General features: G+C 49.1%; 1 protein-coding gene across 5 annotated transcripts in view; it reads left to right on the forward strand.

Moving 5' to 3' along the window:
- Window positions 1-24,620, forward strand: part of LOC119439931 (rootletin-like) — a 289,750-nt gene that overhangs the window by 23,310 nt on the left and 241,820 nt on the right. Inside the window, exon 1 of one of the 5 annotated variants that reach the window (XM_049661196.1) lies at window positions 12,764-12,877. The exons of the other annotated variants lie outside the window; for them this stretch is intronic. Within the exon in view, the coding sequence (XP_049517153.1) occupies window positions 12,800-12,877 (78 nt within the window). The 5' untranslated portion in view covers window positions 12,764-12,799. Of the gene's footprint in view, window positions 1-12,763; window positions 12,878-24,620 lie in introns of those variants that run through there. 5 annotated transcript variants of the gene reach the window in all.

A 24,620-nucleotide genomic window follows, 5' to 3' on the forward strand; every position in this document is an offset into this window, starting at 1 on the left:
GCGTCGGAAGTCTTTACCACTTTCTCGCCTCGCAAAGTCTTTATATAAATACGCATTTGGTGGCGCAGCTAAACGTCGCCTCCCCTCCCTCCCGTCCCCCCATGGCCTTTCACCCAACGGAAGAAGCCGCGCTTGCTCCCCGCTGTGCATTCGCTCCCCGTGAAAGTGTGCGTCCCTCGCGCGCTTTCTCTCGCACATACAGCATACGGCGCGTGGCGATGATTTCATTGCCGTTGGACTTTATACGGAAGCTCATGGCGAGGGCGATGCCGATGGCAGAAATCTGCTTGGAGTGTCCATATAATTGCTATCGCAATAATAGAGTTGAAGGAAAAGGACCCTTACTGAAGGCAGTACTGCCAGCGATGTGCGTTTAAGGGTACAGGCAGTGCATGAAACTTTAAGCCTTTTATTCCTCACCTCACTACAAAAAATTCACGTCGATTGTGTAATGTGATTGCGAAATTAATTGTTCCCGCTGATTGTACTGCGCCAAGCAAGTATTAAGTAGCAAAACGGTCGGTCATCGTTTTCTTAAGTCTGTGAGTTCATTACGCTCAGTTGTGTTTACGTGCGGTGGCGCTGGCATCAATACCAAATGAGTAATCGTGCAACTCGCATCCCTGTCTAGGCAGCAATGTCCTTTAATGAGAAGCAGAGTTTGGTGAGTCCTGATAAAGCAGAAGTTGTTTCTTTGCATCAGCTTACCAGTGCTGAGAGAGCCGGAGCGTGCTGTTGTACCATGAGGGAACCGATATAAGCCTAATAAAACCATCGCAGAAACCAGAGTATGCATTATTAAGGCTTTCCCAAGGTGTGCATTCGGTGACAATGGGCTTTGGGCAAGATATGCATGAAGAAGTACGAGGTCTGTTAGAAAAGTATCTGAGCTTATTTTTTTTTCTGAACACCTGATGGATATGAAACAAGTGCGCTTGGCATCAGCCGACCATGCTTCGTGCGCATACGTCAATTTTTTACCACCTGCCGATAGTGTCAGTCGCTCGGACGCAGCGTTTGAGTGAGGTAGCGCGCAGTGCTCTCGTCGGTTTTTTTATTGCAAGGAAAATGACGGAGCGACTGGAGCAGCGCTACTGCATCAAATTTTGCCAGAAACTGGGCGACAGTTAAGTGGAAACCATTTGGAAGATTCAGATGGCTTTCGGTGACGATGCTATGAGCAGCACACAGATTAAGGAGCGGTACAATTGGTTTAAAGACGGCCGCACATAGGTGGAGAGCGAGCCACGCTTTGGTCGGCCATCAACATGCCGAAACGACCAGGTCATTGCCGAAGTGAACGCTGTGGTGATGCGGGACCATCGTGTGACTATGTGAGAAATTGCGGAAGAGGTGGGCATCAACACTTTTTCTGCACATTCCATTATGACTGAAGATTTGGCCATGAAGAGAGCTGCGGCGAAATTCGTGCCGAAGCTGCTCACGGTGGAGCAAAAGCAAGTTCGTGTTGAAGTCTCACAGGACATGCTGGATTCTACAAACAGTGACCCCAACTTCATGAGCACCATAATCACTGGTGACGACTCTTTGGTGTACAGGTACGACCCGGAAACCAAATCCTAGTCGTCACAGTGGAAGCATTCCACGTCGCCAAGACCAAAGAAGGCCCGCCAAGTGCGCAGCAACTTCAAAGTGATGCGGACTACTTTCTTTGACTCCCGTGGTGTGGTACACCACGAGTACGCACCACGGGGTCAAACAATCACCAAAGGGTACTACAGGGATGTCCTCCGTCGCCTACGTGATGCTGTGCGGCGTAAGAGAACGGAGCTGTGGTCTACAGGAAATTGGTGCATCCATCACGACAATGCTCCTGCACACTCCTCGCACTTGATTCAGACTTTTTTGGCGAAAAACTAGACTCCTGTAGTTCAACAGGTTCCTTACTCGCCTGATATATGGCCCCCTGCGACTTCTGGCTGTTTCCCAAAATCAAGAAGCCATTGAAAGGAGTGCGATATTAGACAAGAGAGGACATTACGGCTGCCGCGACAGCTGAGCTAAACTCCATTCTGAAAGAGGGGCCTTCTCGGAATGCTTCCAACAATGGCAGCACCGCTGGGAGAAGTGTGTGGAGTCCCAAGGAGTCTACTTTGACGGTGATTTGGTTTCCAACGCTCCAGTTATGCCTCTTTTTTTTCTTCGGCCAAAGGTCGGATACTTTTCTAACAGACCTCGTATATTCATAAATGTGCAGTTTGTAGTTCAATTTTGAATGGAGGAAATGTAAGTGGCCCACACAATGTCTAAGGTACTCAGTAAAAGGTTTTGCAACCTTAAGGGTGCTGGTTTGTCCCATTGTTAATGCCTTTACTCTTAAAGGGCGAACTCCCATGAATGATGGCAACAAATGCAGTTTTATTTTTTTGCCAGTCTTTCATGGCAAGTGAACACGACAACACAAAAACACATGACAAGAAAACTGAATGAAACAAGCTTTTATAGCTATTACTGTTCAACTCTCATTTCAGATATATCAGTGCCCACCAGGTGATCAGAATCGGTGCATAGTATTTAACTGCGGCCTCTCTCATTGAAGGTGCAGTCTGAGTTCTCTGTTATGTGCAGTGAACATTTTTTGCAGCTTTGAAGGAAAGGCTGTTAGTCATGGGACAAACAAACCTCTCTAGGGGTGCAGAATTTTACACTGTGTATGTGCCTGAGGTGTGAAATTAAAGAATGAGTTGCTTGGGGCTGTGTGTTTGATGCAGGGTTGCCCTGAGTCACTTTTTCACGCTGAAGTGCAAGACTGAACTGATTTTCCTCCAATTTTTGTGTCTTTGGGATTGCCCAATCCTTTGGACATTGCGAGAAAAGTCATGTTGTAAAACCAGTTCTGTTCTGAATTTTTTTAGATAAGGATTTTTCAATGAAATTCGGGGAGTTTTGATTATGGATGCGCTAGACACCCTGGTTTAGCGCCATCAATCTTGTAATACATTCTATGGCTGTCATGGCTTCGTTGATGATGGCTATGGAATGCACAATCATGGGTGGGACTCCTGCGCCAATTGCACCATTTTGATGCAGACGCAGACTCCTGCGCCAAACTGCGCAAAACACAAAAAATTGACCGAAATAGCACTATGCTGCGCCAGAACGGCTTCGGCATGTGTGCTCCGGCAGTGGCTGCGATCAGTGAGCGGATTCGTTCTCCGAAATGCAGCCGTTCACATTCTGCAGACCGCACGGCGGCGCCTCCCTCAGTTTCTCAGTTTCTCGTTACTAAACTTCAAACTTAGGTTTGAAGTTTAGTAAAGAAAAATCGGCAGTCATGACTTTTAATGATAATCAGGGCAGCGAGCATAGGATACAGGAGGTTACGCTGGAGGTGCTGGATAAGTACAAATATCTTGGAGTGTGGATAAACAATGGGGCTGAGTACCTAACGGAACATGAAAAATATGTGACGGCTAAAGGTAGCAGAAATGCAGCTGTGATGAAAAATAGGGCACTGTGGAATTACAATAGGTACGAAGTGGTGAGAGGGATTTGGAAAGGGGTGATGGTCCCTAGTTTGACTTTCGGCAATGCGGTCCTGTGCATGAGATCAGAGGTTCGAGCAAGGTTGGAAGTTAAGCAGCGAGGGGTAGGTAGACTGGCTCTGGGAGCACACGGAAATACACCAAATCAGGGGGTACAGGGTGACATGGGATGGACGTCATTCGAGGGCAGGGAAGCCAGCAGCAAGATAGAATTTGAGGAGCGATTGAGAGAGATGGGAGAAAAGCGGTGGGCAAGGAGAGTTTTCAGTTATTTGTACATGAGGAATGTTGATACAAAATGGAGGAAGCTGACCAGAAAACTGTCAATCAAATATTTGGACTGCAGGAGGGGTGCAGACCAGGAAACAGCGGTTAAGAAAAAGGTTAAGGAAACAGAGAGGGGTCTGTGGAAAAGAGGGATGCAGACGAAATCAGCACTGGGCACATACCGAACTTTCAAGCAAGAAATTGCCAAAGAAAATATCTACGATAATTCTAGGGGAAGCTCTTTGTTGTTTGAAGCCAGGACGGGAGTATTGCGGACTAAGATGTACCGAGTCAAGTACCAAGGTATAGACACGTTGTGCTGTGCGTGTGGAGAAGAAGAGGAAACGGCTGAACACCTCATACTTTTCTGTAAGGGGCTTAACCCTACAGTGCAAGGCAACGGGGCTGATTTTTTCAAAGCATTGGGGTTTAGGGACAGTGAAGGCAAAATAGACTTTAAGCGGGTAGAAATAACCAAACAGAGGTTATCTGATTGGTGGATAAAATTAAGGCAGGGGTGAAATTTCACCCACCACAAAGTACAAATTATGTTAATAGCCATGGCTAGGTGGCGTATGCCACCGCCCGATTTAAAGGGTTCAGCCTCATCCATCCATCCATCCATCCATCCGTGATTTTCGTGCTTTTAACATTGGACTTTTCGGCGCTTCCGGCAAGTGGCCGGCGCGCGCGCGGCCACTCTCGGCTGTTGCCACTGTTGTTGGAACGGCCAGGGCCGTTCCAATTTAGAGTTGAGCGGGCCGAGCGGTGCGGCGCTCCCTAGCTGAGGCGTAAAACAACAAAAAGTAGGCTGGTGGCACTGCGAGCGAACTAGTTATTAGGGAGGTGCGCGCTGCCACGGGTTCAGCGGGTGGGCGTCTCTATCCCCAGGGCCTGTAAAAATATTCCAATCTGTTTTATGCCCACATCGGCGAGGCCTAAGACATTTTGACATATCGCGAAGCGCTAACGGCGGATTCGGAATAAAAAATCGCAGTTTCACCCGAAAGGAGAAGGACTAACTAAATTAACAAGCATGGTGTCACGCGAAAACAAGCAAACATGAACACGTCTCACTCGATGACCGTGGAAGCTGGCTCTCTAAACGCTGGAGTAAGGAAGCGCGGCAGCAGCAGCGAGCTAATTGGCCTTCATGCTGCGCCTCGCTTCAACGCGAGCTAAGCGGCGAAAACAGTGCGCACAAAGCTATGAGCACTCGCACTGTTCCCATCGCAGATCGCTTCCAAGCTATAGGGCCCGTGCTGCACGCAGCAGCCGCCGGAGAACGCCCCCCGGCGGCTGCTGCGAAATTTGAATGCAATGAAATTTGCCCTGCTCCAAGTTGCTCCAAAATGCAATTTTGTCAGCTTTAAACTGCCCCAAAGCGCCGTTTTACTCGTTCCAATAATTGCTCCAAAATGACTTAGGGTAGTCCCACCCCTGCTACATGACAAAGAAGGCTTGCCACCACCGTATTTATTTCTTTAACCATCTTTCGTATCTAAGGCGTAGCCAAAATTTTTTTTTCGGGGGGGGGGGGGGGGGGGGAGGAGGACAAGCGTCTGCTTTCCTCTACGTGACGTGATCGATAAGCAGACTCTATACATGTATATCAAAGACACGGGACTCCCCCCCCCCCCCCCCCCCCCCCCTCGCGTGTGCTTGTGAAGAAGTTAAGTAAAACGTGAAGTAAGCTCCATAAAATACAGTAAGTGGAGCAACGGTCTCTCATCGCGCCACTGCATGGACCAGTCTTCACAAACGCATCATTGAGACGACCCGCCCGATCAGAGAAGACATCATTAATTGTTAATCTTCGTTAAGCGTAGATGGCGTCGTCCTCGTCGGGGTGAAGTGCGTTTCACAAGTCAAGGCCGGCTATACTCCCATAGCAATTAGCTTGTTCGCTGCGTCTTTGCGCTAGAAAACTTAAGTACGCGCAAAAACGCGTAAGGCTTTTTTTTTTTTTTTTTTTCGAAGCTTTCGTCGCCCTGCTCCCTCATACAAGAGGGTTGCATTTCCTGCGGCAAGTGCATGGGCCGCTGTGTCTTCCGCTGTGTGCGAGTGTGCAGCCGTCATGTGCCTTTACGTCAACAGATTCAGAATTGTACAGAATATTTCACCGCACAGCATAGATATGGAATGTGTACGCATTTTAAGTAGTGCGTGCAACTCATTTCTGCTTCACTTACGCCGGTGCAAACAGGAAGCGGCCTTGTACCTCACAGGATCTCGACTGGTTGGTGTACTAGTGATGCAGGAATGAACTCCGGTCTTGTTCAGTGCATAGTGCACATAATCAATTTCTCAGGACACGTGAATCCGACGAGAACTGTCAGCGCCTGCAACAAGAGTTTACTTACGCTGTACTGCGCTCAGCAGTTTCGTACATCCTCCTCCTCTCATCATCGTCACCCATCATGCGCCTCTTCCCTCTTTCTTTCCCTCTTCCCCTTCCCCCAACGCCGAGTAGCTGGCTAGAGGAATTTACCTCAGGCCGACCTCTCTGCATTTCGCATCATTAAACTTCTCTCTCTCTCCCTCTCTCTCTCGTGCATTCTGTTGCGAGTTGGTGGAATTTCACTGCTGGCATCAACCCCTTCGTGTGTACATTGCTGGTTTGGGATTCCACAACAAAACAGCAACTACCAGCCTTCCGTAATAGCTGGTTTGGGATTCAACAACACAACAGTAATTAATTACCAGCCTTCCGTAGGGGCGCAATCGCAAACAAGAGACGTTACGCGCGCAGACTAAGGCTACTTCACATTTGGGGAGCGGCAAGCGGGCGGAAAGGCCAAAGCGGCCGGAAAATCTTTTCCGCGCATGTCCAAGTTGTTCACATTTGTTTTGCTAGCGCCGCTGTTGCTTTCGTCCATATCCATCTGGTCTGCGTACGTGTGTCGGCGTGGTGGCGCTCATTATCGCATTATTTCGAGCGGTATGTTCATTCGTTGACCCACCCGTCATCAAAAGTGATCATTTTGCGCAACTCCGCGTGTCATCTGCGACCTTCGGTAAATTCCTCGTTGGCGTTCCGTGATTCTCCTCACACGCTGAGCGCTGAGTCACAGGTTGGTGCCTAGGCGTGATAATATTTCTTTAATAGCTTTTATTTGCAAGTTGTAATAACATTTCATCATTTCGTACTATTGTCGGCGCCTCCAGGACACCAAAGCGGCAACGGGAACAGCAAAGCTAAAACCCGAGCTGGCCCTTGTGTTGGGGCTCGCCAAAGCCTGCGCGTCCTATGTGAGACCTACGCTCCCAATCTATCGTCGCGACGAGAAAAGAACCCCGCGACTTCTGCAACATACCGTGCACGTGCACGAATTACGGAGCGCCAACGAGGAATCTGCCTAACTATTGTCTGCCATGGAAGATGAAGAAGAAATGGCTTTTATACTTCTACCTACTTGTTTTCTAGAAATGGACAATGAATAAACGGAAGACGCGGACACCTCGGAAACGGCGGTGGGGGTTCGCCTGGCTTTGCAAACGCGCGAGAAGTTGGGTCACGCCAAGGCTTCGTTGCCGCACCTCCGGTCGCGCGACGTTGAATACTATCGCGATTATTGCTGACAGTACGTTTTAGTGCCACTCTTGTCGTAGAGCAAGGGCTGGTTCTTGATCGCGTCGATCAGCATTGCAGCCTACACTTTTGGTCCCATGTTCAATTTTACGACCGGTTGTTTACATGCTAGTGTAGCTTCCGGTCGAGCAGAACGACTTTCCGCTGCGGTTCCGCATCGCCATAGAAAAAAAAAAAAAAAAAAAAATCGGTCCGAGACCGACTTGGCTCGCCGCTTGTTTTTCTGCCTGTTTTGCCTCCTAGGCGGGTGGATTTTTGCAAGATTTTGCCGCTTCCGACATCTCCGAGACGAAGTGTGAACGTAGCCTAAGATAGTGCGCGAGCGCGGCCTAACCGGCACCTGAAGGGAAGCGTCGCGACTCCAGCAATTCATGCGACACCTAGCGGCGAGCGCCGGAAACCTCATACGGAGGTCGGAGCGTCGGAGCAGACGCTCCGTCCGTAGCCTTCGCACTGCGATCGGGTGCGCTTCTAGTACGATACGATGGAGCCACCATGTACGATATCAACTCCGCACGGCCGTGGAATTATGCTGCGTTTTGCAGTTTTGCGGCGCCGAAGAGCCACATGGATTGCGAATATTATCATAAGCTGGGGCAACAACGGCAATAGTTGTGTTCTCAACATCTTGCTCGAGAAAGTTTTTTTTTTTTTTTTTTTTTCAGGCGAGGGTCAGTTTGTTGTTTGTGTGAAGAGAACGCGATCCTTTTGCTGGTACAACGTTTGCAGTAAAGCGCTACAGCGAGCTTCAGGAAGTTTGCGTTGAGGTTGTTACTGCCATCGTGATAACGTTCAGCGTATGCGTGCTGCAACATGCAGTTTCATGTGATAGCCGGTGTGGTAATGCAATTTATGATGCGAATGTCGCCGCGGTACTCAAGCTTTCATTGATTAAAGCTTTTATATCGGATACATGCGGCGCACAACGTGGAACTACCGCGTATGGTACATCAGCGAAAATCGGTACATCGGAGTTTCAGGTACTCCCGGGTAACGTCAGTAAATCGTTCTATATGTAAGCACAATATGTACGCGCCAGCGTGCAAAGTAACTATGGGGTGGCATAGCGGTACGCCTTCATTGCGACGTGGACATGCTACCCGTGTAACTAGTGCAAATTAGTAGGCGCTTATCTGAAAGTGCGTAATTATCAAAGAAATTGTATCCCTTATCAGTGTATGAAGAAAATTGGCAGCTCAGAGGCGAACACAATTTTGGCCACTTAAAGTGAAGGATATGTAAATTATAGAATACCATGGAAAATTAATTAGATTCATAATGCAGTAGCTTAGTTAACATTAATTTACACAGAAACATTTGTTTTATTTCATTAGTTTACACAGCAGCCATAAGCGACATGTTCGTAGAAAGCGGGGATGAGTAATCAGTCGTGGTCAGACCACGCAGCACAAGCCATACATGTACATGTTGTGCAAATGTGTTTTTATTGTAGTAAGCATATCTTTCGGTTTCTTATTTATCGCTTTGTTCTCTACGAGAGAAACATGGCGCCAACTACTGCAATAAATATAGCTAAGCGAAGCAGCAGTCACGGTGCGCAAATCTTGAATGTAAAATAGGTAACAGGAACGCAAAAGTAGCAGGAAAGGTTCGCCAAAGATTCGTAGTGCATGCTCGCGAGAAAGTGCAAAGCTTTATTTTAGGTTCGCTTGCTCTCTGGACTGAAAAGAGCGTGCAGAGTTTGCGCCTTCGCCGAACGAACAATAATGAGAAAGTGCATGCGCGCCGGCTGCGCATTTATTCGCATGTACAGCGGCAACAGCTGATCGAGAAAGTCGGTGCGCTGCTGCGGGCCATGCTAAACGTGCCAAATTGAGCAGGTTGTAAGATTTTGGCAATCCTGGCGAGGCCAGCGTGACGTATCCAACTTCGCCGGCCGCTGTCTCGCACGCTCGAAACGCCGGACTATCTGTCCGCGCCTTCACAGTGAATCAAAGCAGCAGAAACGTGTTTGTACTTTCCCGACTATCCAACAGTGCACGAGTACTTCGGTTCCACGACCAATGGGTTCCTATTTGTCGCCGCCCCGTTTCAAAGGGGATGCCAATAGATCATCATCATCATCGGTAGGGTGCCTCGATGCCAGCGCCGCCGTTCAGCGGCGCTGGGCATCGAGGCACCCTAGGGCGCGGGGCCGTGCCGCCACCGCCGTCGCAGATTCCCCGTAGGACAGCATCACGGGGTTGCTGTTGCGTCGTTTTTTTTTTTTAATTGGTCACGTGATTTTTATTTACGTGGGTCATGCATTTGTGAGCTGTAGGAAAGATGCACTTTAAAACGAAGAAGAAAACTGAATGCTGGTGTCCGGTCGTCCGCCGAAAAAGTATTTTTTCCCAGCACCGGCGTTATACCGGCGTGCAAAGACGTGTTTCAAAAGTGGGCTCGTGCAATACCGAGATCTGACAGGCAACTCCAAGAGAATAAAGTAAACTTCTCTTGGAAAGTTCTGCAAAGTTCAAATAAACTTGTTCCTGCATGCATGTGTTTTACGGCAAAGCTATCGCGGACACGATCCCCCAGGATCGTGTCCGCGTGTAAAAAAAAAAAAAAAAAAAAAAAAAAAAAAAAAGAAGAGAGAGAAAAAAAAAAAAGAACTAGCATCATCAGCATTTCGGCTCCGTGTGCGTGGCGGTTTCCCCGCAGTTGTGCCTTAATACAGGTGTCAAATTACTCACGTATTATTGAGTAATGGACACAAGTAATACTTGTATTCCATTACTTCGTTACATTACATCCATTACTCAAGTAATACTTGAGTAATGGATTACCAACTTGCCCGGAATGCTGCTCTCACAGGTGTCAAAACGGATGAGTAACATGACTGATAGGTCATGAGATCAATAACATCACATGCTCGTCAGTTACGTCACGATTAACGATAATAAAATCACGTGTGGCGCATACCCGCACTGGATATGCGCGGGTATGAGCCGTGGACAATAAAGAAAGAGAGCACGAAAGAAAGGAGGAAGCTAAGAAAGAAATCACGTGTGGCTCATACCCGCGCTGCTGGATATGTGGGCATGAGCCGCCGAGAAGAGGAGCGGGAGAGATCTCGTCGGCGTCGCGGGCGGGCTTGACGCAGCAAACGCATTATTTGGGCATCGCGCAGGGCGAAAACAAGACACCGGTGTCCTTGCTCTTTGACGAACATGCCGAAGACGCTCAATATTGTGACTGGCTGATGAAGACGTGTACGATTACTCCAAAGAAGACGATGCGCTTAATTTCGCGAGCTAGGCGACACCAACAACTACCATCTTGTCAGCCGCTACAGTTATTGTAAATATACTGTAAATATATTGCTTACGTCTTTTCCCCCGTAACAATTAAGATAATCAATAAAGATAATATATAAATTCACTATAGCAATATTCACTACAGCAGACCCACCATAGTCACATGCAGCTTCGCTGGCTTCCATCTTCACAATAGCGGAAGGGCTCTGGATTTCTTTTATTTCAATTTTCCTGTGTGCAGAGAAAATGTACACACAATTTTGAGACCAGTGACATGTAACGGGTCTAAATACATGTTTCTGCAAAGGGGCAGGCAAGCATTTAACAATGGGACTAAACATTAAAAACATGGTTTGAATTAGTTGCATGCAGCGATTCATAATTGTAATGGGGAAAACGGCATTACACTAAAGTACATTGGAATTAAAATTAATGCTAAGTTGCTATCTGGAAAAGTTCTGACTAGAGAGTCTGGAATAAAGCTTTTTCCTGACATAAAAGTTTGGTTAATTTCTCTATAGCTGTAACTATAATGCATAAGCTAATATATTCTTTCATTTGCACTATTGGTGTTTTTTTTTTCAGCGGAACATGTTTCCGCAAAGGAAAAAAAAAAGTGGTGCATTCAACCCTTGGCTAAACGTTTACATTGCGGAATGCAAAGAAAGATCCGTGTCCTGACATTTCTGCACCTGAAAGGAGGAGCCTAACACGATCCGAATGAATGTGTAGCTCTCTGATACACTTTCGCTTCTAAATCAGATGCTCTTGTGCCGTGTCAAACCGCGTCATCAAATCCAGTTTCTCGTTGGTGCGCGCCACGTCTAGCTCACTCCGTCCCCTCTCGACGCGCATGCTTTCACGGGCATTCGAGAAGAACAAGCTGCGCGATTAGAGTGTGCCATATGTTAGTGCAGAAGCTCAGAAAAAAAAAACACTTAATACTCAGAACTGGTGCGCACAAAGTAGCACGAGCGAGATTCGTCGGGCGCGAGCAGCGCTACGCAGTACGCCGTCTGCTCCACTCTACTACCATCCTGGCTTCAACAACAACAATACTCCCGTCCTGGCTTCAAACAACAAAGAGCTTCCCCCAGAATTATCGTAGATATTTTCTTTGGCAATTTCGTGCTTGAAAGTTCTGTATGTTTCCAGTGCTGATTTCGTCTACATCTGTTCTCCATAGATCCCGCGTACAGTGCCCCCGCGCCCCCGCGTACAGCGCCCCTTGCGGCACCGGCGCGCTTTGGGGACCGGTTTCCGCGGCCGCTTTTCACACCTCCCAATTCTAGCCACCCTAGCGACGGGGGACCTCCGTATAGCCACCATGTTGCACAGTGTAGCCAGACGCGGCCAGTTTTCGCAGCGCCCCCTGCAGTTCATTTGAGTTGCGATATTTCGACCACCTGGGGTCTTCAACGTGCACCTAAATCTAAGTAAACGGGCCTCGAGCATTTTCGCCTTCATCTAAAATGCGGCTGCCGCATTTGTTGCTTCAGAATGCGGCCGCCACATACTCGCCCAAAACCTCAGAGAGTGTCAAAGCCTTGACAAACACCGTGACAGTTTTTTCCATATGCAGACATGATTCGCTGTAAATTACCAACCCAAACGGAAGCGCCCAGGAATGAAATTGTGATAGTATAGCACCGGTTTCATGAATTATGTCAGCGCGAAGCGACGAGAACAAAGGGTGGGTAAGTGGGGCGGGGGGGGGGGGGGTCGACTCCCCCCCCCCCCCCTGGCTACGCCCCTGTTTCGTATCTTTCTGGCACTGTGGAACTTTACGTGCAGGGCTTGGCCTCTTCACAACCTCGCTTCCGACGCATGTCATGTCACTGTCCCTTTTGAATAAATTTATTCTTTTCCCTCTTATTTTCTTATAGGTTAGATTGGCTTAAACTTTATCAGTTATGCATTGTTTTTTACTAGCATGTTTGATGTTTGTATCTTAAGCCCGCTGCCCACTTATGCCACAGGCCAGTCCTCGATAATCGAGACCCATCCCTTCATTTTTATGCTTGTGGTATACATCTTTCCTCTTGATCCGCCTGGCCTAATCCCCGTAGCGGGTTAGTTCCATAATCGAGGGCCATCATCCTCATCATCGTGTGTCGATCAGGCCGCTGGCCAGAAAACGGTGGTCGGTGCCCGTCGCGCAGCCAGCGTCCACCATGGGCGGCATGGAGGAGTCCCGCTGCGTGCGTCACCGTATCCGGCAGTGGGAGGCCCGGGCGGAACCGCTGCCCCCGGTGCGTGCGTCCATTTTCCCCTTCCTCGCACGGCGTCTCTGCACTTCGCGGGGGTTGGCTGGCCAGAACTGTCTGGTCACGCACCACCGTGGCCGTGCCGTATACCTGGCGTCACTTTCGTCTCGCGTTAGATCACATAGGTGGTGACAGGTATTCGCGTCGCCGTCCATTCTGCTCATTCTCCGACACTTTTGAAGGTACACCAAAGAGCAACTACAAATCGTGGTTTGGGCCGGTATTTTGTAGCCATGCGTTATGCTTTATTCTATACTAGTCTTATCATCCACCGCTCACGGCCGGCTGATCCCGTTGATAACGTGAGCGGACCGTCGCTCTGACCACTGACCAAGCGCGAAAAGGCATTAGCATTGGAAAGGCATCGTTACAAAATACCGGACTTGGAGTGCACGTAAAGTGGCCTTTGAAAACCCTTTTATTTATTTGATTGAAAAAAGGTTGAATACTGTACTGGGGCCTCATTGCCGGCACGTCAGGGTGACTTGGCTAGTTTCGACGAATTTTCTTGTATGTGGGCCCTTTTGACGCAGTTTTTGAGAATTGCTAAGCCGGGTCTTTAGTCTCTTCAGAAAGCAATGCAGTTCTTTTTTTTTTTACCGGTAAAAAATTAACTACGACCCTAGTGGACGGTGTCAGTATTCGTGACAGCACGGAAAGCTTCTCGTGACAAGGCAGTTCTTGTCAGCCCAAAACGTCAATATGACTGCTGTAACAAGGATGCGAAGCATACGCAGTGCCGGTATTCGGTTAACTCTACTGACGGCTCTGGCATGCACGGTGCTATAGCGCCCACGAACGCAAGGCCATGTGTGCGCGGGTCAGCGCGGCGTTGCTAGCTACTCTGTCCCGTATCCGTGCGAGAAAAGCCACCCTGCTGCCGTTTTTTAGACAGGCCAATGCCCGACGCCGTATTAGAGCGAATAGCTTTGGGTGCATATATATAGTGAACTGGATAAGGGTGTTGGCCCACATCTAACTCACTATAGTTTGGCTCTTTCGGCCCGTTTTCGCGATGGTTGGTGGTCGGGCTCTCTGCCGATACACAGACAATGCAATGTGTGCGTGTTTTCGTGCAGCCGAGTTTCGGGGAGTGTTATTTATTACTACTGTGGTGGAACACTAGGGAAGGACAGCCCTCCTCTCCTCCTGTGGAGCTGCAATTATAGAGGAGGATGGCAGCCGCCTTCCACGCCCACAACACGCATGTAGCGAATCGGCTTATACTGTCACATCGATACGATTGTAGTGACTACGCGTGTCAGTATGTACAGCCCACCTATACTACAGCTACAAATGTGTTGGCTAACCATTCTGTTCTATACGGAATTACGCTGTCAAACAACAAACGCTACCTATAAATATCTTCACTGCAAGAAGTTACGCCTTCAAGCGCATTATTCCTCTAATAAAGCGAATTGCTTTCTACCCGCCGTCGTGGCGTACTGGCTTTGACGGTGGGCTGCTAAGCCCAAGGGCGCGGCAGCAAATTCCGGCCGTGACGGCCGCATTTCGATGGGGGCTAAATGCAAAACCGTGCATTGTGTGCACGTTAAGGAACCCCAGGTGGTCAAAATTATTCCGGAGACCTCCCCTCACTACGGTGCCCTATCTAGATCACTATAGGTGCGCCTCATAATCATATCGTGGTTTGGGTGTGTAAAGGCACAGAATTCAATTTTAATTTTTAATAGTTTCCGGAAGCGTTCGGCTATCCACTTACATGAACAATCGTCATCGAAGGTTTCTGAGGAATTTCTTTGTAACGATCCTTGTTTTCTTTTTTTCGCATTTTGTTATTGCCTCGAACGCCGCCTAGATAACACTGTGGCCGACATCAGCCACTTGTCGTGGTGGATAAGGAAATATGATGCATTAATAGCGATAGCAAAGCATTAGACAAATATGCGAAGGTTCGTAGTTTTATCGGTCGTGTAAACTGCAGTGATAATTCGCTTACTAGTAAATTAACAAGCATGAAGAGCGCTTGCGGAGGGTAGCGAATTCGCTTCGTGCTGCCTCTCGCTTCAACGCGTCTCCGAAACTTGTGAGTTTACGGGACCTCCAGCACTAGCCGCGCGGGAAGACGGCGCCCATGAAGCCACCAGCTATCTCGGCTCGCCCAGCTTTTGCATCCGCCGCAGATTGCCTCCAAAATAGGGCACGCGGGCCGTGCACAGTCGCGCCATACATAGCCACGGCCAAGCTAGAGGAGACGCGCGCGTTTTTTTGCTTTTTCAAGTTTGTTGCTTGTGTGCTACGTGTAAGGGTCAATGATCGTGGATGTCTCTATGTATCACTCAAAACTCGTGTGCTCTCGGCAAGCTTAAAAAAAAAAACTACTCTACCAACAACCGCGCTCGTCGCTCGCCCGCACCGTCTCTTATCTCCACACGGCTCTGACCTTTGTATGCGCTGTGCATTCGCCGCTCAGTTTCCGTTGAAGCGATAGACCGCACGTACTTCGCCCGCTGCGGCGTATGCGCTTGCTGCCAGCGTTTTGCAGTCGTTGTCTGCAGTAATTCAGTGTGATCTATTCATGTTTGTTTGTGCGCGCTCACACCACGCTTGTTCATTCAGTTAGTAATAGTCGGGCCACATTTTCCAACGCGCACGCTACACATGCAATGTTGCCCGGATCGGCAGTGCAGCGCTACAGGTGTGTCCCTTCGCACGCGCTGCCCACGGGAAGCGCTTCGCAACACCACCGTTTCACACGCGCCTTCTCGTGGTCATCGAGTCTCTCTTCATGTCGGTCAACTTACGCCGCGGCACACCTGCTTACTTAATCAGCTCATGTTTACTACAATTCATATTGCTACCAAAGCCGTTCACCTTACTTCGTATGACATTGCTGTGTTGCTATCGCATTCATTCATGATCAGTAAGAGAATACGTAAGATGACTGAGGTAGCAACTCGCCTTTATGGAGTACAAAGCGAGGGAATCGAGAATCGGTCCCAAGTGTCTTTGTATTAAGGAACCACCAGAATAGCGAAATTTTAGTGAAAATACCAAGTTAAGCTGAATTGCTAAATTACACTTCTGGAATACCATGATGGAATGAGCGAATGGAAACTTTATTGATATTAAGAGGTGATGGCTATATATATAGAGTAGGGACCCCTCAGTTCAGGGCTCAGCTGGTGAATTTTTTTCAGGCACTTCTGGACATAGTCCACCAGCCAGCGTCGGTCGTGCGTGCCTTGGCAAGAACGATTCAGCCCGGGTTAGAGGGTATCATGATAGAACACGGCGCTGCGAAGCACTACTTTCGACACGGACGTGAAGAACTGGGACATTAGACGCATCAAGCGCTAACAACCGCGACGTAAGAAACGTATATATGGCGAGAGTAAGCAAGATGCACGGTCACATGGCGCCTACTACTTGATGTATAGATAGAAAAAAGCCATGTGACTGTGCATCTTGCTTACTCTCGCCATATATACGTTTCTTACGTCGCTGTCGTTAAACAGTTGTCAGTCAGCGCTTGATGTGTAGTTCTTCGCTTTCGTGTCGAAAGTAGTGCTTCGCAGCGCAGTATCATGTAACAGAACCAGCTGCCCCACTATATACAACGCATTACTGGAATATCAGAATGTATACTTTATTATCGTGTACCGAGAATTGGAATACTGAAAAAAAAAAAAAAAAAAAGGTGGAGAAATGAAACACGAGAGGCGACGTTGAAGTTTCCGTGCTTTGACGCCTTGAATTTGGCAGCCTCTGGTCGGGAGCATTTAAATGCTTATCAATCAACAAGGACGAAATCGCATGCTAATTGAACCAGACACCTAGCCGAGCACGTTTTCGTAAGTTTATGGGCACAAAACGATCGAAACGTGGAGAAATATTTGGAAATGCGTGACGCCACGCCAGTGGCGCACCGACGGGGGGGGGGGGGGGGGGATTCGGGGGTTGTAACCCCCCCCTGAGGCCGACTTAAACCCCCCTTTTGTTTAACCCCTTTTCTTTCCTTACGCATTTGAGTACTGTAAATAAGATGCAAGACGCGCAATCGCCTACACATTCGCAAAAAGCGCATTTTTTGACAATTTTCCGTGAAGAAATCGAAATTAGTACTGTTTAGATGGTATTGGCAAACTGTCAACCCCCCCCTGGCAGAAATCCTGGGTGCGCTACTGCGCCACGCTGACGTATACCGCGCTGCGAGTTGGGCACGAAGTTCGCATAAGGAAACGTTGTTCTCGTTTTCTCCGCTGGTAATCAGTGTTTTCACTTAAAATAAATGTAAGTAGAGCCTTGAAAGCATACTTTGCTGGTGTAAATAAATATTTAGCGCTGCTCTTTGGTGTCTGTCTGACTACCATTTGCATGTAGGTGCGTACACCGACCTACCCCGTTTATTTGTTTCTTGTACCGAGTATTTCGTTATAAGTAGCCATTATTTTAGGTTGTACTTTACTTTAGGGGTTATGCTCGTGGGCTGGTTCGAATTTGCCGCCGGGCCGGGCGTAGCTGCCGCGGTAGTGGTGTGAGCGGGCCGGTTGCCACGAGGTCGGTTGCCATGGCAGCGCCGCGGTGTGTTGTGGCACGCGCTCCAGCTGATGGACGCAGCAGCGGCCGTGGTGCCGTCGGTGCGGCAGCGCATCGCCCGCTGGGAGGAGCGCCTGTTGCGGACGCAGGTAACGAGCACATACGCCGCATGCATAAGGGCGTTGTGCACATAAACCACACTGCGCGCTCTGTTTACGCGCACGCTTGCGGGCACAGAGCTCGTACGCCGCAGTGAATGCGCTCTGCAAGCCGCCTCGTGTCTGTGTAGGAGAAGCGACTCCAAACGCCCGCGGGCATTGGGAAACGGCGGGGCGCAGGTTTTTCACGTAACCGGGTGTTTGACGGCCATGCTGTGTACACTTGTAGTGACTACGCGGTTTGGTAGGCGCGCCTGATAAAACCGTGGCGCTGATCACTTGGTGTGTGCGTCTCGCCACTGCGTTTGTTTCCTCTCCTCACCGTAACGTGAGTCATCAGGTGTCGCCCAGTTGTGGGCTTGAAGAAGCGGCAGATGAGCGGCTCACGACTATAGCTGTCGATCTGTCAGGGTGGATTAATTACCTTGGCATGCCACGAGGCACTTGCGATTTTGTTTTGTTGAGATGGGGGTGACATATCTGATTAGCGATCACAATGTGGTGGTTCAAGTGACCTGTGTTGGGCGTGTCTGCAATCTGCACGGTTGTTCACGCCCCCAGAAAGCCGGGACCCAGGTGTCATAGAGCATCGCGCAGCTGTGGGAGATTCGGGAAAAGGAACTTTCCCTTCAGTCGCCGTTGCTTATTCGGGGATCTCCGGCGATTGTGGCGGTGCTCGTGCCCCGCGAGAAGTGTCAGAAGAGGACCACGTCTACGATTTCAAACGCTGCGATTACTGACCGATTCACAACCGCGGATAACAGCCACAACCGAAGGCTCATAAATTGAAATGAGGCACTCGAGTAGTTCAGCATTTCTGCTTGTCAGCTATATACTGTTTCAGTCTGTCATTACATTTGCACCCATTCCTGCATGCTCATTGCGCACCAAGGGAGCTTTCTAACGAAATCTGGTCCTCTCTATGCAGCCGCCGTTGCTCTGTGCCGCGCCACTTAGCACGGGAGGCGCGTGGGGAAGCCCACTTACGCGATTTTTGGCCTGAGGTCGAAAGTTCGCTGCTTCGCACTGCTGAGGCGCTTGGTAGTAATGCCCAGAGACTGAAAACACGTACGCACGCATGCTTGCGTGCCTGCTTCTTGCATGCAACTTGATTGCTGCTGATAATCTTTTGATTGAATATCCACAGCACAACCATATAGGCCATTTTTTTGAAATTTCACTATTTTTGTTCCGCCGTTCGGGATAATTTTTACACTATGCACCATGACCACATGGTGTATCGGACAGTAAGACTAGAATAAATTTTAGCTCGGGACCATCTGGGATTTTTCTATTCAAATACATTTAAAACGCAGAAATGCTTTTATGAGACGAATGCTTGACCGCATTGAATTAAATTATTTGCATTTGAAAGAAAAAATTAAACTCTATTGACTTTACGAAGCAGAATTTTGTTATAAAGCCTTGAATTGTTTACAATATTTCCGAAAATTAGCAAGTCTAAAAAACGTTGGCGTCTCTCTCGCTGGCGTCTCTCTCGTCACACCAAAGCGAGATTTGCTCGTCGACGTCGTTGCATTTCTGCGCCGCTTGGCGCAGCAGTTTTCTTAGTTGGGGCCATCGCAAGCGAAGCAGTAGGCGACGTGTAAGCACTGCTGATGGATGTTGCATCTGCACTCCGTAAGCGACGAGGCGCCACAGGCTATTTGGGCGCGAAAGACAACCCAACGGGGCGTTGGTCCTAAGGAGGTGTTGGTTGGCACATGGGTTGTCCAACCCATGTGCGGAAAGTGTCAACACCAGGCTACAGTGCGTTAAAGCCTCCGTTGCGATGATGATAATTTATTGGCATCCCCCTTGTAACGGGGCGGTGACAAATAGTCAATCAGGTATGCTATACATGTTTTTTACGGCGAAGCTGTTAAGGGCTAGGTTCCCCAGGATGTAGAAGAAAATTTTCTTCTACCCGCTGGTGTCCGCGTGTAGAAGAAAATGTGGGCAGCTTGCACTAGCGGTGCAAGGCTGGAGTTAACAGCAGAGCTGGTGATATCGACCTAGCTTCTTCCAGGGTTTGCTAGGCTTGTCTAAGTTTTGCTAGGAAATGCTAAGTGCTGCTAGGCACGGTATTCCGAATTTGCTCTCTGCCAACGCGCAGATTCTCGCTTGGCCGCGCGACGCGCTTCGAGATAAGCGGCTTCTTCTTCGGGTGTCCGGATATTGTTTGGTCACTCCATGTCAAGGCTACATGTACTCACCATAGAGTCAACGAGAGTTCTGCCGTCGTCGCGACGGCTCCGCGCTTTATATCTCCGGTGGCGTCACAGCCAAGCTGCGCCTCCACATTTGCCGGGGCGTGGCTGGTCGAAACCTGCCAAGCCGCTGCCAGAGGCGCCGGCTGCAGTTACGGACAGCGTGTGCGTTCGTCGCGATCGCGGGGAAAGGGGAAACACGAACGGTGTCGGCAGCAGCTCTGCGCGTTGCCTCATTGGTGCTGCTACAATTTCTTTCTCTCTCTCTCATTATCTCTTTCTCTCCTCCTAGCATAGCGCGCACCGCACGCATGCTCTCCTTACCTCTCCTTAACGTCCCATGTCAAGGCAACATGTGCACGGCTCGGAGAAGAGGCGAAGCACATGCCGCTCCGCAAGGTAGTTGCTAGGCAACGCGCAGTGACGTCGTCGCCAGGAGCGCTTTTTCGTTCGCACTACGCGGCGCAACCAAGAGCTTGAACAGCTCCGCTCTTAAGTTATCATTTACCATTTGCTTTGTCTCCATGTACGTGCTGGTTTGGCTCCATGTGCGTGGCGGTTTCCCGCCAGTTGTGCCTTAGCACAGGTGTCAAAATGGATTATGGATGGCCCATTGTTATACCCCTCGCCACCGCTGATGCCTCTTTCACAAGTGTCGTGATACTTGGCGGCGGCACGCCCCACCAATCGTTGTGCCCCTTTGTCTCGTAACATAGAGATCGCGCTAGCGCTGTTATCAGCAGTAGCTCTTTGGACTCGCTATGGGACAGATGCTCGTTTAACCACATCTTCCAGGATTCTGATGTCAGGATGCTGATGATGTCGTGCAGTGTGCCGCGGCTGTGAACGCTGTGGCTCATACGCTAGTCTATGACGATGGGGTGGACTTGGCGCAGCAAACGCGCTACTTGGCCATCGCACCGAGAGACAAGACACCGGTGTCCTTGCTCTTTGATGAGCATGCCGAAGACGCTCAATATAGTCAATAATGATAATATATAAATTCACTATAGCAATATTCACTATCACAGACCCACCATAGTCTCAGCTTCGCTGGCTTCCATCTTCACAGTAGTGGAAGGGCTCTGAATTTTTACAGCAAAGCTGTTAAGGGCTTACGGTGCCCCAGGATCGTGTCCGCGTGTGGAAAAAGTTATCGTCAGCATTGGCTCGAGCGGCGTCTTTTTGAGCGCACGGCTCCTCCTCCCTCCCGGCCGGCTGATCCCCCACTCTCTCTTCTCTTGCGCCAGTCGACCTCCTTTTATGCCGCGTTACCCCTGAGTAGAGTTGGGTCCGGCTGCGAGGCTAGGGATGCTAGGCCGGCGGCGTTCCTTCTTTTGGTCTCTCCACCACGGTGTCACCTCCTGGAGTCGTATGAAAACGCCAGGTTGGCGGCGTTTTCAAACTTAGGATTATAAAAAAGTGTGCGTGATAAAGCGGTTTACGTTTGCTGCTTCATTATGTGACGTAGGTCACCCTGGCGACCACGTGAGTGCATTAGTGCTTGTGTGTGCGCCGTGATTGGCATAACCGTCTTTAATAAAATGCTTTGACGATACGGTGATCACGACTGTGTACGTTCCCCCTGCAATGCCTACGAAAGACATCGAAATGTTCATGATAGACACGTTCGGTTGGGTCATGCCCAACGACAATATGCCTATTCTCATCGTGGGGGCAATACTCGCTACAGCAGAACCACCATAGTCACAGCTTCACTGGCTTCCATCTTCACTGTAGTGGAAGGGCTGTGAATTTTTTGTCTAGAATATTTGTATGCATCTCCTTAATCGTTCTTTTCTCCTTCAAAATCAGCCTTGTACCGCTACCTATGCCTGTAACAGATCCGGTTGTATCAACCTCTTCCCTGCTTTTCTTCCACGAATATTCTAAATGTCTTTGGCTTATCTCAACTGCTGACCAGTTGATGCTTCCGTCCACTTTAAACTCAAGTGCTTCTGGAAGGTGTACGTTACCTACAGTTCTCACTAGGTGACTCCCTTCGCTTTCCATTAGGATGTGCTGGGTGGTTTCCGGATCTTTGCTGCAGCGTACGCTGCGACTACCGCGCTTTCACATACTAAGATGGATGGATGGATGGATTGAAACGGGGTGGTGGATTGCGCCACCAAGCTCTTATTTTGCCTAATGTCCTACCTATATTGTGACTACCGAAGCGCTCCATATCGGAGCTTGTTAGTGTCACGATGCAGTACTTAGCTTCACCGCTCCTAGTTAGTGGCGCCCTCCCTGTCAACAAAACATTTTACTCGTTGGCGCCGAATGTCACATCCGTTACATCCGTAACGGAAGTTTGTCGCAGACCCTGGCACTTAACACTTTCTTGTTAAAGGGGTTGAGACAACAAATTTTGAGGCTGTAAAAAGCCTGCTGTAGGCTTCCTCTGTATGCAAGGACACTCAGCATGAAATGTTGGACACAGCAAACGTTTCAAATATATTAACAGCAAAGCTGTCCTGAGTTGATCCTTCGCCGTCTGTCCGGCGTCACGCAGGTCACGTGACCAGAAGAGGATGAGAGCCGCGCCGGGGGAGGGCAGGTCACGTGACCAGCAGAGGAGGAGAGGCACTCTGGGGGAGGAGGCGACCAATGAGAGGGCACGCGCTGGGGCAACCAATGAGAGGCCATGCTAGGTGCGAGGAGGAGAGGCGATAAGAGGTGTTTCTGCGCGGCGTGCCCTTTTGGATAACGTGTAGAGCTGCTGCCGATGCTGTCCGCATTTCCCCGCATTCGCGCCGAACGCGCGCAGTGTCCGTGACTGCAGCCGATGCCTCTGGCAGCGGCTCGGCAGGTTTTGACCAGAGAACAGGCATTCGTCAGGTAGCTTCGGCAGTCGCGCTCTTCTTGCCTCGCAACGTTTCAATATAACTTCCTGTTGTAGATTTGTGTTTACTTGTGTTTACACAATTGCATCACTTGCTACACATGCACATGTAACACTCATAACACTCGGTGTAACTAACACAGTTTCTCTGTTCGACCATCTTCACGGAGTAGAAGTGGCGGCGATTTTTTTTTAACTCGCTTCCAAAGAGTGCCAAATGCTCGTTCTCGCAATCGAGACCCATTGCTAGCATGACTGACACCGGCGTCACTGTGTTGGAAGTGTAAGTTTTAGTGATGTCATACCACATTAGAGTGACGTACAATGAGTGGTGACCTACAGCACCGGGCAAGCCTAGAGAGGCTCCAGTCTAGAGAGCCTCCAGTCTAGAGTGCAGTGAGCCTCATCGGACACAGACGTAGAGTTGGAATTGGAGCTGCTGCAGCTAGCCATGACAAATGTCGGCGTAATTCTGTTTGCCTGCGCTGGTACAGAACGTGTGCGAGAGCAGACAATGCAGCAGTGCGTGCGTCACAGTTCTGTGGGCCCACGTGACCAAGCTTCCTAGACAGTGACGTCATTGCCCAACTCGGCCCCCAGAAACCGAAACCGAAAATCGTTCACATAAATAATGCCATATTAAATTATTTGCCGAGAATATATAATTCTTCGAGCGTGTGCCATGCTTCCTGGAGCAATAAGAAACGTTTTGAAACAAAGAACGTGCAAGCCACAGATTTGATGTCTCAACCCCTTAAAAAAAAATTCAGTGCCCTTCCATTACTGTGAAGATAAAAGCCAGTGAAGCTGTGACTATGGTGGGTCTGCTGTAGTGAATATTGCTATAGTGAACTCACATAATTATTATTGACTATATTGAGCATCTTCGGCATGTTTGTTAAAGAGCAAGGACACTGGCGTCTTGTTTTCGCCCGGCGCGATGACCAAGCAGTGTGTTTGCTGCGCCAAGTCCGCCCCGTAGTCATAGACTAGTGTAGGAGCCACAACGTTCATAGCTGCGGCACACTGCACGGTATCGTCAGGATCCTGGAAGATGTGGTTATATGAGCATCCGTCCCATAGCGAATCCAAAGGGCAACTGCTGATAGCAGCACAATCTCTACGTCACGAGACAAAGGGGCACAATGATTTGTGGGACGTGCCGCCGCCGAGAATCGCGACACTTGTGAAAGAGGCATCTATGGTGGCGAGGTTTATAACAATGGGCCATCGATTATCTGTTTTAACACCTCCATCCGTCCCCCCCCTTTTTTTTGTCAGGAAACTTTTACTGTGATGGTAATGGAAAACCTGGAAAAGTCGGGGAATTTTGAATTTGTGATTTGACAGACACCTTGATGAATTAGCGTTAAATAATTACCTCGATATAGCGAAGTTGTTAAAATTGGCACTTCGTTATAGCGTCACATTGTTGGGACGGTGAAGAATCACAGTAGCACAATGCAAATCACGAAACTAACTGTTTACGTGGCGAACCTGTACCCAGCAAAACAAGTAACACTCAGCACAAGGATAGCGGCAACACAATCGTCGATTGTTGAAAATCTGATCTGCAGGTCAAGCACGTTGGCTATTTGTACAGTACGTCTCGTCGAAGGTTCCAGCTGGTGCTGATCGCTGGTGCCCATGTGCCTTCCAGAAAGCATTACGCAATTCGTGTCACGCATGCAATCTGATATTACACCAGGTTCGGTGACAAGACAGCGGATAGAACTAGCGGTAATGTTCAACAAACTTCCGATACAACGATGCAGAAAGCCTTGTATGTTGTGCTGTGCGATAACATTGTAACACAGATTGACTTGTGAAAGACGCTCACCAAAATTATAAAAATTTGTATGCATGTCAATATTGAATGAATGAATTCTGGGGTTTTACGTGCGAAAACCACGATTTCATTATGAGGCACGCCGTAGTGAGGGACTCCGGATTAATTTTTTACCACCAGGGGATCATTAACGTGCACCCAATGCATGGGACACGGGGCTTATTGC

The sequence above is a fragment of the Dermacentor silvarum genome, chromosome 2 (genome assembly GCF_013339745.2).
Source record: "Dermacentor silvarum isolate Dsil-2018 chromosome 2, BIME_Dsil_1.4, whole genome shotgun sequence".
Classification (NCBI taxonomy): Eukaryota; Metazoa; Arthropoda; class Arachnida; order Ixodida; family Ixodidae; genus Dermacentor; species Dermacentor silvarum.